The sequence below is a fragment of the Chlorocebus sabaeus genome, chromosome 2, assembly GCF_047675955.1.
Source record: "Chlorocebus sabaeus isolate Y175 chromosome 2, mChlSab1.0.hap1, whole genome shotgun sequence".
NCBI classification, from domain to species: domain Eukaryota; kingdom Metazoa; phylum Chordata; class Mammalia; order Primates; family Cercopithecidae; genus Chlorocebus; species Chlorocebus sabaeus.
The window spans coordinates 36,773,210-36,786,244 of NC_132905.1; the positions used below are offsets into that span (position 1 = coordinate 36,773,210).

A 13,035-nucleotide genomic window follows, 5' to 3' on the forward strand; every position below is an offset into this window, starting at 1 on the left:
TGGTCACCAAGGGTATGTGGTTCGTGAAGGGGTTCACTCCCTTCCTGTGGCCTGTTGCAGGGCTGGGTGCTGACTTCCACTGCTACGTTAGGGTTAGCTGGATCGCCTGGGGCTATTCGGAATAGGCTTCTCAGCCCTCCAAGGCAGCTCCTCTGCTGGGCCAAGGCCGTGCTTCCCCAGTCTGTGGCACCTCCCTGTGGCTGCGTCTCCGCTGTTTCTCCAGGTCTCACCTGGGCGGGAGGCTCCCCTGGATGCCAGGACCTGCCTTGTGAGGATGCCCTTGTGGGAGAGGCGCTTGCCTGAGCCTACTGTCCCCTGGGGGCTCCTTGGTGGCCCCCAGGACCGGAGCTCTGCCCAGAGTGCCCCTCCCCAGAGGTTAGGATTCCCAGGACCCTGTCCCCTGCCCACTGTGGCTTGGAGTTTGCATGGTTGCCTTCTTTCCTAGTTGTGCTGAAATCATCATCTGTGTGTTTTGTTTTTCCTGTTCTCTGCTGATTTCCAGAAGTGACAAGATCCAGCACTAAGGGGCAGCTGTGTTCCTCCTGGAGCCTGGGGCCAGGGGGTACACGTCGGCCTGATTCCTTGCTGCCCCCCCCAGGCCCGGCTCGCTGGTGAACACCTGTCCAGGGTGGCCATTCATCCCCTTTTTGTAGGAACCTCCCGTGAAATCTGCAAACCCATGACCTGGCAAGGACAGCCTGTTTGCTGGGCTGGCAGTGAGCTGGCCGTCATGGCTTGACCCTCCATCCACTTCTGTGAAGAACTTTGGGGGCCCTCACCCCTTGTCCCAGCAAGGCAGAAGGGAGACACAAGGTCTCACCCAGCACCCCTGCAGGCTGATGGCACCACAGCCACAAGGCTGAGGTTGCCACTTTTTCTTTGTGTCGTCCAAACAATGTGTTTAAAACACAATTTAAGGTCAGTGTGGTTGCTCACCCCTGTAATGCCAAGGATTTGGAAGGCTGAGGCCTGACGACTGTTTGATGCCAGGAGTTTGAGACCGGTCTGGGCAAAAAAGCGAGACCCCATCTGTACTAAAAGTGAAAAAATTAGCTGCATGTGGCAACCTGTTGGTGCCTGTAGTCCCATCTACTTGGGAGGCTGAGGAGGGGAGGATCACTTGAGCCCAGGAGTTTGTGGCTGCTGTGAACCCCAATTACACCACTGTACTCCAGCCTGGGTGGCAGAGCTACACCTTGACTCTTAAAAACAAAAACAACAAAAAAAACACAAGAGTGGTAGAGCGCGAGGCGCGGTAGCTCACGCCTATAATCCCTGCACTTTGGGAGACCGAGGCGGAAGGATTGCTTGAGCTTGGGAGTTTGAAACCAGCCTGGGCAATATAGAGAGACCCTCATCTCTACAAAAAGTGAAAAAATTAGCTGGGCACAGTGGCCTGTGCCTAGGATCCCAGCTACGCAGGAGGCTGAGGTGGGAGGATTGCTTGAGCCTGGAAGGTAGAGGCTCCAGCCTGGGTGACAGAGTGAGCCGCTGTCTCAAGAAACAAAACCAAACAAAACCCACAAGTGTACCCTTCATGTACAGGGGCCTCGAACACTGGTGACCAAACCCAAGGAGGCTCCTGTATTGGGCTTTTCTGGAAACTGAGGTGCAGCGTTTCCTCTGAGCCCCTGGGAACAAACAGCGTTTTTGCTCAGGTCAGCTGCCGGGTTCGTCACTGGTCCTGGCTGGCCTTCCTCACCAGCTGGGAACCTAAGTGCAGACCTCAGGGTGGCCTCACTCCCTTGTAAGTGGCAGGTTCCTGGTGGGTGGGGAGTGGGTGGCCAGTGGCCCTGTGCCGCTGCCGCCCGTGTCACTGGGGCTTGAAGCACACTCACGGCGGAGCCTGCCTGTCCTGCCTCAGGGTCGGCCTCTGATGTTGCTGGGCCCCGGCAGGGGCTTGTCCGGCTCCCGGTGCCTTGTGTGAGTCTCTTCCGTGTGTCCTGCAGGAATCAAGAGAGACCCGGCCAAGGCCTTTGTGCCCAGGACTGTTATGATTGGGGGCAAGGTGAGTGACGTCCTCTGCAGTCCTCTCTGTGATGTTTGGTCCAGGGACAGTGGGTGGGCAGCCTGCATGCTTCTCGTGGTGCCACAGCCATACTGAGGAGCTGGGTGCCCAGCAGTCACCGGCCCTAGTGGTGTGCCTGTGGGGGCGGGGACCCTGTAGAGGGTCAGAATGGGATGGAAGCCTCCCTGCCCAGCTCACCGGAGGGGGTCCTCAGCCTAGAGGGCCAGTCCCCAGTGGGCTTGCTGGTGCCCATCTCAGAGGGGGCGGTGTCCTTTCTCTTTGTGCCCATAGGATTGCATGGTGCCCACTGGGCACAGGACGCTGTGGCTGCTTCATCACCTGCACATGCCCTGAGCATTGCCTGCTTTCAGTTCACTTTATTTACTATGACACATACTTTCAGAGTCCTAGATGTGCTGTCATCGAGTCCCAGGTCACATCGTCATACTCATCAGCCCTCTGCGGCCAGTGTCCCCACCTCCTGCCATGTTTCCCTAGTAGCTTGGTCTTTATCCAGAACTGTGGGGCTGCCGTGGGGTGCAGTGTCCTTAGGAGGGTCCTGCTGGAGCAGTGGCCCTAAGTGAGTCTGGACTGTGTGAGGCACCCCAGCTCTTCATGGCAAGGCTGGGGCCTGGGGGTGCTGGTGCCTGTGTGCAGCCTGAAGGACACCCTCTCCCAGCCTTCAGCGAGTGGGAAGCTGGTCAGAGGGGCGGGCACTTCTCAGGGTTCCACCATCTCCTGGCACACCCCATTTGGTCTCTGTCCACTCTTGTCACCTGCTGTTTTTGAAGCAACTTTTGGAATTGCATCATTTTATTTGTCAGTATTTCAGTATGTGAAGTCTATAGAGATACGGAGTTTGAAAAAGTTTTAAATGTTATTATGAAAATTTTAGGCCGGGCACGGTGTCTCACGCCTGTAATCCCAGCACTTTGGGAGCCGAGGTGGGTGGATTGCATGAGCCCAGGAGTTCCAGACCAGCCTGGACAATGTGGTGAAACCCCATCTTTACAAAAAAATGCAAAAATTAGCTGGGTGTGGTGGTGCATGTCTGTAGTCCCAGTTACTTGGGAGGCTGAGGTAGGAGGATCGATTGTCCTGGGTGATTGAGGCTACAGTGAGCTGTGATTGCACCGCTGCACTCCAGCCTGGACAACAGAGCCAGACCCTGTCTCAGCACAAAAAAAAAAAAAAAAAAAAGAAACATCTGAACCTAGAGAAAAGCAGGAAGAACTGTAGCAAAACCATAAGCCTATCCCTCACACTAGCTGAAGCATTTCCCAGTAAACAGCAGCCACTCTAGCTCTTCAGTCTTACATACGTCAGCATTCCTCTTCATAAAATGATGTTTTCCACCAGAACCACAATAGGAGTAGCCTGAAACATCACCACACAGTACCACCCACCATCCGTCACACCTAAAGCACTGGACAGGAGTCCTCTGTGTCGTGAAATGTTCACTCGGATACCTCATGGGTCCCTGGCCCAGTCGTCTTTGTGAAGTGACATATTTCTAAAAGTTGGTCTGAGGGAGAGCCCAGTGAGTTCTCGGTTAGACTTGCCGTGGTGTCTCGGTTCTCTGTAGGTTTTCCCCACGGTCTGTCTGTTACAGACATCGGGTTGTCTGTCCGCCGTAGCCTGGCTCGCTCTGAATGTGTCCCTCTAGTGTGTCCCAGTATGTCCCTAGGGACAGTTCTCTGTGTCCTGACAGTCGGCAGCTCTAGAAATCCTGGTCTCTTTTATGTTGTGATTTCTGAAAACCTGACAACAACCAGAAAACCAGACTTGAGGCAGACACGTTTCTGGATGTGGTGAGGTGGCCACCATCCTGAGCGCTCAGCAGAGGCTGAGGCCTTGGGGCCAGGGCGGCCTCCCCAGCTCCTCTACTGACTCTCCCGGCGGCAGGCTCCTGTGGCTCTGGCCTCACCCTCCTACAGACCCCAGGAACCAGGAGTGCTTCCGAGGGCCCGAACAAGGCGTTTATGCTAAAAACCTTCACCCCTCTCCAGGCAGCGCCCGGTTACCACATGGCCAAGCTGATCATCAAGTTGGTCACATCCATTGGCGACGTCGTCAATCATGACCCAGTTGCGGGTGACAGGTTGAAAGTAATCTTCCTGGAGAACTACCGCGTGTCCTTGGCTAAGAAAGGTAACTCTGGAAGCCTGTGTCAGACAGAAAACTCACCCCTGCCCAGGAACGGGCACTGTACCGGCCCCCGGGCCTTTCATCCTCAGCCGGTTCAGCTCTGCCTGGACACCCAGACCTCACCAACCGGGCGGCAGGCGAGCAGGGAACGGCTTTGGGGAGTGCTCCCTGTGCAGTGTGGAGTACTCAGTGCGTCCCGGGGCACCTTGCATGTCACAGGCAGTATCATCCCCCATCTGGGCACCCTCACTGCCGTGCCTTCCTGGCCTGCCCTCTGTACCCTCCCTCCCCTGCCCTTTCCTCCTGCCCATCAGCCATGCCTTCTGCCCTGGGCCCCTCTGCTGGCAGGACATGCACCAGGCCAGTGGGGGTGTGGGCCCACAGCTTCCCCCAACCCCGCTGCCCCTCCTCCGCCCACATCCTTGCTCCTCACTGCCTGCCTGCTCTTGGGCCCACCACTGTTCTCAGGTGGCAGCACCTGCCTCATCTGTGCTTCCTGAGGGCAGCCTGGGCCGGTCCTGGGGAGACCCTGGGATGCGCTGCCACATGCCTTGGAGCCCATCGGTTCCCACCCCTATGGGCCCTTCTGGGTAGGAAAGTGATTTGCCCACCAGATGGTGGGAGATCTGAGCCTGGCCTTCTCGTGCTCCCCTCCTGCCGCCGAGGGCCAAGGGCACCCCCCTAGTTCAAGCCGCCTGGACTTCCCAGGCTGCCATGGTGTAGGTGAGAGGGCTGATCCGCTGTTGTCTTGCAAACTCAGTGGTGGAGGGGGGTCCCTGGGCACCGTCCCTGTGGCCTGGCTGCTGCCTTGGTGTCCATGTCGCTCCCTCTCTTTAGTGGTGCCTGGCCGGCGAGGTCCCTTGAGGCACTCATGGGCCGGCTTGCCTCCGACTTGGCCAGGAACTCCAGTGGCGTGGCTCTTCCTTCCCTGCTCCTCTGACCGAAGCGTCTCCTCTCTCCTGCGCTGCCTGAGGCTTCCCTCATGTGTCTTTGGGGCCAGCTGACTCTTGCCCATCTTTAGAGCAGGCCTTTGGGCGCCTGGTCTGGAGCCTGGTGCTGGCTTCAGGGCCCTGTTCTCCCCAGCACTGTTGCTGTGGCTGGGCTGCAGCCCGAGATGAGGGCGGAGAGCAGGTTGTATAGTCACTGTGTGCAGTCACAGTGTGCCTGGGAGCAGTGGCCAGTCCCGAGGGACAGGCACAGAGAAAGCGCAGGGCCGTGGCATCTGGCAGCTGCTGGTGCCCACGAGGTCGCCGCCCCTCAGCCTCTCCAGCCCTCTGGCTCTATGCAATTCTACATTCCTCCTGAAAGGATCCAGGGAGCTACTGGGGCTGATCAAGGTCGCGGGGACCCAGGGAGTGACATCATCAGCGAGCCAGGACTGGCTCCTTGGCTAGTCCTGGTTTTGGGAAGGTTTTGGTGCAGAGATCCTTTGCCACCTGGGGGGCTCCTCAGGAGCCTCCATCTTGGACCCTCTGCCTCAAGGCTGCCCCAGTCATGAAGGGGAGCCCTGCAGAGGCGGGTAGCCGTGTCCAGCCTGGTCCCCTGTGGGAGCGGCAGCGGGAGCGGGAGCGGGAGTGGGGGCTGGAGCGGGGCCACTGCATTGGTCCCTCCATGCCCCAGCCCTGGGTGGATGGGCCGGCTCGTCCTGCAGTGAGCCTTGTGACTGAGGACATTGGGGTCCTGTTCCTGTGCTCCCCTCCACAGTGATCCCGGCCGCTGATCTGTCGCAGCAGATCTCCACTGCAGGCACCGAGGCCTCGGGCACAGGCAACATGAAGTTCATGCTCAATGGGGCCCTCACCATTGGCACCATGGACGGCGCCAACGTGGAGATGGCTGAGGAGGCTGGGGCTGAGAACCTCTTCATCTTCAGCCTGCGGGTGGAGGATGTCAAGGCCCTGGACCGGAAAGGGTGCGAGCCCCCTCCTGTGCCCCTGGGCACCTGGCAGCGTGAGGATGGAGAATGAAGGGTGTTGGGCTGGGGGTATTGCTTGGACCGGGCTCTTGGGGCCAGGCCACAGTGTGCCAGGGTCAGTGCCCGCCCAGGGCTGTGTGCCTGCCTGCAGGGGTGACCATTCTCTCCAGGTGCACGGAGTGGACGGGGTCCGGGGTCTGGGTGAGGTCACGGGGATGCTGGGCTGCTGCTGTCTTGGCTCTGAGGCTGAATCCGTGGGGTCCAAACCAGGGGCTCCTCCTCCAGGAAAGGCCTTTTCCCCCCTGGGGAAGGTCTCCTAGAGGGACGCCCCCTGGGGCACAGGCTGGATGCAGCCCCACACAAATCGGCTAGGGCTGGGCGGGATCTCCACTGCCAGGGGCGCTCTGCCAGAGCACTCTGATCTGGGGCTTGCCTGCTGTTGAGGTTCCCTAGTCTAAGTTGTAACTGTTACAAATAGTTTAAAAATAGTATTTTGGAAACATTTTAAATGTGCGGGCGGGGAGCGGGGGCAGCGGGGATCCCAAAGACAGTACCCAGAGCTTCATCCACCTTCTCCCCGCGCCCCTCTGTTGGCTGCACTGAGCTCGGAGCACTGGCCCTCCTGCAGCCCACACTCCATTCCGACTCTACCAGGCTCTGTTACTGTCTTTCCCATCCCAGGATCCCATCAGGGCACACAGCTGTGTGTGGCCATCAGGTCTCCCCAGTGTCATTTGGTCTGTGACAGATTCTCAGTCTTTCCTTGTTCTTCATGAGCTGGACATTCATGAGGAATCCGGCACCGGCCTGATTCCAAGCAATAATTACAAATAAAAGGCAGTGTTGCCTGATTGTCTTGAAGTGCTGGGGAGCCCGTGAGGCCTCAGGTGCAGTCAGGTGAAACCGCACATGCCATCTGAAGTCAGAGCTGTGCCTTACTGGCCCGAGCACACAGGCCTATGCACCCTTTCTGCACCCTCACACAGCTTCTCCCGCCTGGGCCCCGTCCTGGGATGTCCAGGTCTGCCCGTCCTTCCCTCACCCACTTAGCTCTGCCTTGTCCTGTCTGGTCTTGCTTGCGTTTTTCCTTTTCCATCTTTGAGGTCCCAGCCAAGGGCACTCCACTTCACTTCCTGCCACCCTGGCAGTCTGTTTTTCAAAAGCTCTGCCCAGGATTTCACAGTGAGCCAAGTTCTGAGTGGCCCTCTCCACTAGGAATGTGGCATGAGCCAGTATATCCTAGCAGATCTGCTAGTGATGACATTTCTTTAACAGTCAAAGGAGCAGATGGGATTGGCTTTAGGCTGACTTCACATCTCTGTTCGAGCAGGTCCCTGCTTAAGGGCCTCATAGCCACCCATGGCCACTGGCTGCTGCCCTGGACCGTGCAGGCCTTGAGCTCCCAGGGCCATCCTGGGGCAGGGGCTGTGCCAGGCACCAACGTGGCTTGTCCCCCAAGGTGGCCCACCTGGGGCACTGGCTGCTGACTTCTGGCCCATTGCCTCGCAGGTACAATGCCAGGGAGTACTATGACCGCCTGCCCGAGCTGAAGCAGGCTGTGGACCAGATCAGCAGTGGCTTTTTTTCTCCCAAGGAGCCAGACTGCTTCAAGGATGTCGTGAACATGCTGATGCATCATGACAGGTGGGACTGACTGCGCCCTGGTTGGCCGGCTGGGAGGGAGGGAGGGAGGGGTCCTCTTTGTGGGTTGGATATTGCACCTTGTTTGGAGAGCGAAACCCATGCTTTCAGGACGTCTCCACTGTGCCCATGAGACCTTACTGGGCAGAGCCTTAGACTCCAGCTGGGAGTTTGCGATGGCCTGTGGCAATGCCAGGGTGCCCTGGGCAGCGACACACAGCAGCAGAGTCCAGCCCCCAGGCCTTGTGGACCAATGTGCTGAGCAGGAGGGGGTGTCATCTGGTGGTTGAAGTCCCAGGGGCAGCCATGTCCCAGCAGGCCAGTAGGGGGAGCATGGGCCCAGAACTCCCTGGGGTGGGGTAGGGGGCGCACAAGGGCTGCGGAACCCGGGCAGGTGTCAGTGCCAGTGACAGGCAGTGGTGAAAATGGATTTCACTTGCAACGATGAAACATTATAATGTAGTTAGTGTTTTATTTCGGTGAAGTTAGCACATGATATGGTTTATCTAGAGTTACAGACTTTGTAAGGTTTGCAGCACAGGGCAGTTCTTTACCCTGCTGGCAAAAGTTGAATCTGGCGAGGGCTGGGAATTCACCTGTCCTCCACTTTCAGCTGCCTTTGGGTTAGTTTTGTCTGCTGCTCTTTAATAACTGTGTCACCTATTGGCTTCAGTCACACTGGCTCTGATCACATGCTGGGATCTGGGCTGGAACCTGGGTCCTGCTGAGGTCTGTGATAATGGAAGTGCTTTTAAAATTGTGAACTCTGCATTTCGTGAAGTGTGCTTCTGACTCGATAGTGAACAGAAATGGATTTGTAGAGTCATAAATCTGGCATTTTTGTTCAGCACATCAGGAACTGCAAGTCAGTATTTCCTGTGTAGGCAAATCCCAGTCAGACTTGAGATAAGACAGCAAATGGAGATGCCGTTGCCCAGCAAGTGCCCCCGCCCCGAGGAGGTGCCATGGGCTCTCCACTGTCTGCCCAGGAGGCCTCTCCCATGTGCAGCTCTAACTGCCCTGTGTGTGGAAGATGCACTTCAAATGCCAGTTTATTTAAAGGAGTGTTGGGTTGAAATAAGGTTTTCCTGAAATACCATCCCAGGACATAAGTCCTTGCTCACAGAGAAGCCCCGTGGCCAAATGGGCCCGGTGCAGCCTGGCTCTGACCAGCTGCATGGGCCCCTTCGCTCCAGGCAGGACCAGGTGGATGGTGCCTGGCCTCCTGCCCCGGGACTCTCCCCTCGGGACAGTGTGGGCAGGGCTCCCTGCTGCCCTGGCCCAGCCTCCTTTCTCCCATTCCAGGTTCAAGGTGTTTGCAGACTATGAAGCCTATGTGCAGTGCCAGGCACAGGTGGACCAGCTGTACCGGGTGAGACTCCTGGGCCCAGAGGCTGGGGGAGCAGCTGGATGGGTCTGTGTAGACGTGTTGGGTCGGATTGTTTATTTCCCAAGCTGAGTAGGTTGTTGGCCGAGGCCAGAGGGGTTTGTGTTTCTGATTTGTTATCAGTCAGCTGTGGATGCCTTTAGGGAAGCTGTCACTGTCACTTCCTCCCTTGAAAAAACAGCTCCTAATGGCCAAGAAAAGAACGTGGGGCCTGGAAACTGAGTGCCGGGCAGGGCCCTGGGAGGGACCTTCTCTTCCCTTAGTCAGGGCTGCCTCGAGGAAAGCCTGGCCTGGTGCAAGCTGCAGCTTGCGGCAGCTGTGAGGCTCCCTGGTGGAAGGAGAGTGCTTGGCCATGTCCGCTGGCACTGGATCTGCCTGGACAGTTTTTTTTTTTTTTTTGGAGACAGAGTCTTGCTCTATTGCCCAGGCTGGAGTGCAGTGGTGCGATCTCGGCTCACTGCAAACTCCGCCTCCAAGGTTCACGCCTTTCTCCTGCCTCAGCCTCCTGAGTAGCTGGGACTACAGGCACACTCCACCACAACCAGCAAATTTTTTGTATTTTTTAGTAGAGACAGGGTTTCACCGTGTTAGCCAGGATGGTCTCGATCTCCTGACCTTGTGATCCGCCCGCCTCGGCCTCCAAAGTGCTGGGATTGCAGGCGTGAGCCACTGCACCCGGCCCCTGCCTGGGCAGTTCTTATCTGGTGCTATCCCTATCGTCATCTTGGGGGCCATGCCCTAGCAGGAATTTTCAAGGCTGGGACCTTCTCTCCAGCTCCTTGCTTCCTGTATCTAGGTATGTGGTAGCTTTCCTGGTCCGTGGGGTCCCCTTTTCAATGAACAATTGATTGTAATGTCCTCCTCTTCCAGCGGACAGCCCCAAGGCTCAGAGCTCATTTGGAAACAGTCCTAAAGTTCTGGAATCCCATGCTCTTAGCAGCCCCTAGCCCTGTGACGCCAGAGACTAATTTCATCTCCTTCCCTGCAGAACCCCAAGGGGTGGACCAAGAAGGTCATCAGGAACATCGCCTGCTCGGGCAAGTTCTCCAGTGACCGGACTATCACGGAGTATGCGCCGGAGATCTGGGGCGTGGAGCCCTCCGACCTGCAGATCCCGCCCCCTAACATTCCCCGGGACTAGGCGCACCCTGCCTTGGCGGGACCAGCGGGCTTTTGTTTTCTTGCTGACTTTGCACCTCCTTTTTTCCCCAAGCACTTTGCCAGCCGCTGGTGGTCCCTGCTTTTCTGAGTACCATGTTTCCAGGAGGGGCCGTGGGGGTCAGGGTGGTTTTGAGAGAGCAGGGCAAAGAAGGAATGTGCTAGAAGTGCTCCTAGTTTCTTATAAAGGAAGCCAGAGTTGACAGTACAAAGGGGAGGTTTGTACAGAGTCGACAGTACCAGAGTGGGAGGCAGGTGAAGTCGCCTGCTGGGCTCCCCTAGAACTTTGCACGCATCTTGCTATGTATTAGCTGATGTCTTTAGTGTTGAGCCTCTGGATTCTGGGGTCTGGGCCAGTGACTGTAGTGAAGCCTGGGGACATATTACTGCAGCATCTGGGCTGCCAGCCACAGGGAAGGGCCAAGCCCCATGTAGCCCCAGTCACCCTGCCCAGCTCTGCCTCCTGGCCATGCTGGGAGGGGTCGGATCTTCCAGGTATTGCCTTCACAGCCCCCTGCCCTCTGCCCTGGCATATGGGTCATGGACCCAGATGGGGCTTTCCCTTTGTAGCCATCCTGGGCATTGTGTGGGTGCTTGGAACTCGGGATGACCGAGGGGTACATTGGAGTGGGTGCTTGTGTCTGCTGTCTGAGAGGTCTTGGTCAAGATGAAGTTGGCTGATGCAGCTTAGCTTGGTTTTGCTTATTCAAGAGAAAATAACTACACATGGAAATGAAACTAGTCTTGTTTTAGCAACTGAAAATTGTACTTGGTCACTTTTGTGCTTGGGGAGGCCCATTTTCTGCCTGGTGGGGGGCAGGTCTGTGCCCTCCCTCTGACTCCCACTGTGTCCTGATGTGCATTTCCTGTTGTACACACAAGAGCCAGGCTCCATTCTCCCTCGCTTTTTACCAGTGCCACAGCCTCGTCTGGAAGAAGGACCAGTGGTCCCAGAAGAACCCGTTTCTGCTCTGCGTGGACAGCAGGCCTGGCACTGGGAAGTGGGGGTGAGCCCCTCACAGCTTTGCCCCTCCCCAAGGCTGCCAGTCTGCCTCCCATTGCCCAAGCGAGAGAGCAGGGACAGGCTACTGGCCTTCCCTGTGGAACTGCTGAGAAATCTAGCGCCTTGCATGCTGGATCTGGGCTGCAGGGAGGCTCTTTTCACCCTGGCCTCCAGTGCTCACCAGGAGGATCTGCGTGTGGTGCACAGCCCACCAGAGCACTGCAGCCTTTTATTGAGTGGGGCAAGTGCTGGGCCGTGGTCGTGCCCTGATAGCATCTGTCCCAGGCAGTGGCTGTGTGGAGGAGGCCATACTCCCTGAGCTGGTCACTGGGGCCACCACCCTGACCATCACTGTGCCCCTCATTGTTACTGACTTGTGAGATAAACTGATTAAACCTTTGTGGCTGTGGTTGGCTGATGTAGGGTCTGTGTTTCACTAACTGCAGGTGGTATTGTGAGGCTGTGGGAAGCAGAGAACACAGGCCTGAGGCCCAGGGTGGTGCCAGTGCAGTGATGAGACCTGCAAGTGGGCTGCAGGTCCCCCCTCTGAAACTAGAGCTGGGCCTGAATTATACCCCATCATTCTGGGATTGAGGGCAGAAAAGTTTGCATTTCCACGAGGTGTGGGACCTGGGGCCATGTGTACCTGAACAGCTAGCTTTTTTTTTTGAGATGGAGTTTTGCTTTTGTTGCCCAGGCTGGAGTGCAATGGCGTGGTCTTGGCTCACTGCAACCTCCACTTTCTGGGTTCAAGCAATTCTCCTGCCTCAGCCTCCTGAGTAGCTGGGATTACAGGCACCCACCACCACACCTGGCTGATTTTTGTATTTTTAGTTTCGCCATGTTTGCCAGGCTGGTCTCAAACTCCTGACCTCAGGTGATCCACCCACCTCAGCCTCCGCGAAGTGCTGGGATTACAGTTGTGAACCACTGTTCCTGGCCAAGCTAGCTATTTTCTTAAAATCCTATCAAATCGTGCCATTACTAAACATGCTATCTGGGGATAAGAAACACTGGCCTTTCTGGTGTGACTTGTGCTGGTCCCTTTGCACCTGCAGCTTTTGTCTCCCACTCCTGGCCCTGGGGACCAAAACATCCCCCCTCAATTGTATAGTTGCAGATGAAGAAATCGGGAGAAACGAGTCTAGGGCTCAGTGCTACCCTGAAGACCCGAAAACTGGGATGCCAGAGTGCCGTGGGTGTCCTTGGCCCGAGACCAGCTCGTGCAGGGCTTGGTGCTACCAGGTTGTCCTCATCCCCACACCCACCATGCACCTGGGTGGGCGGCACCAAGATGGTGCCCTGGGAGTCTGCCTCCCCAGGTCTGTGGGGTTCTCTCCCAGGGATTCGTTGCTTGGACAACGGAGCTCAGCAGCCCTGGGTAGGGAGGGCACTTGGATGTAATGAGCTGACAGGTGATGGCAGAGCAGCTGCCACACAGCGCACCCATCTCGCTCTGATCTGCATCTGTCAGTTTTGTAAAAAACACTAGTAGCTTGGCTGAGTGCAATGGCTCATGCCTGTAATCCCAGCACTTTGACAGACCAAGGCAGGAGGATTGCTCAGGAGTTCGAGACCAGCCTGGGCAACGTGGCAAAACTCCATCTTTACAAAACATACAAGAATTAGCTGGGCATGGTGGCATGTGCCTGTAGTCCCACCTACTTGGGAGGCTGAGGTGGGAGAACTGCTTGAGCCCAGGAGGTGGAAGTTGCTGTGAGCTGTGATTGCGCCACTGCACTCCAGCTTGCGCAACAGAGTGATGAGACTGTCTC

The 13,035-nt window shown here is 56.9% G+C and overlaps 1 protein-coding gene across 1 annotated transcript in view; it reads left to right on the forward strand.

The window, feature by feature from the left end:
• The window catches only part of PYGB (glycogen phosphorylase B), a 47,642-nt gene extending 35,973 nt beyond the window's left edge, over positions 1 to 11,669 (forward strand). The window contains 6 exon segments of the mRNA XM_073007574.1: positions 1,950 to 2,008; positions 4,018 to 4,159; positions 5,861 to 6,068; positions 7,581 to 7,715; positions 9,018 to 9,084; positions 10,088 to 11,669. Of these exon segments, the coding sequence (XP_072863675.1) occupies positions 1,950 to 2,008; positions 4,018 to 4,159; positions 5,861 to 6,068; positions 7,581 to 7,715; positions 9,018 to 9,084; positions 10,088 to 10,240 (764 nt within the window). The 3' untranslated portion in view covers positions 10,241 to 11,669.
• Positions 11,670 to 13,035: the final 1,366 nt, after the last annotated feature.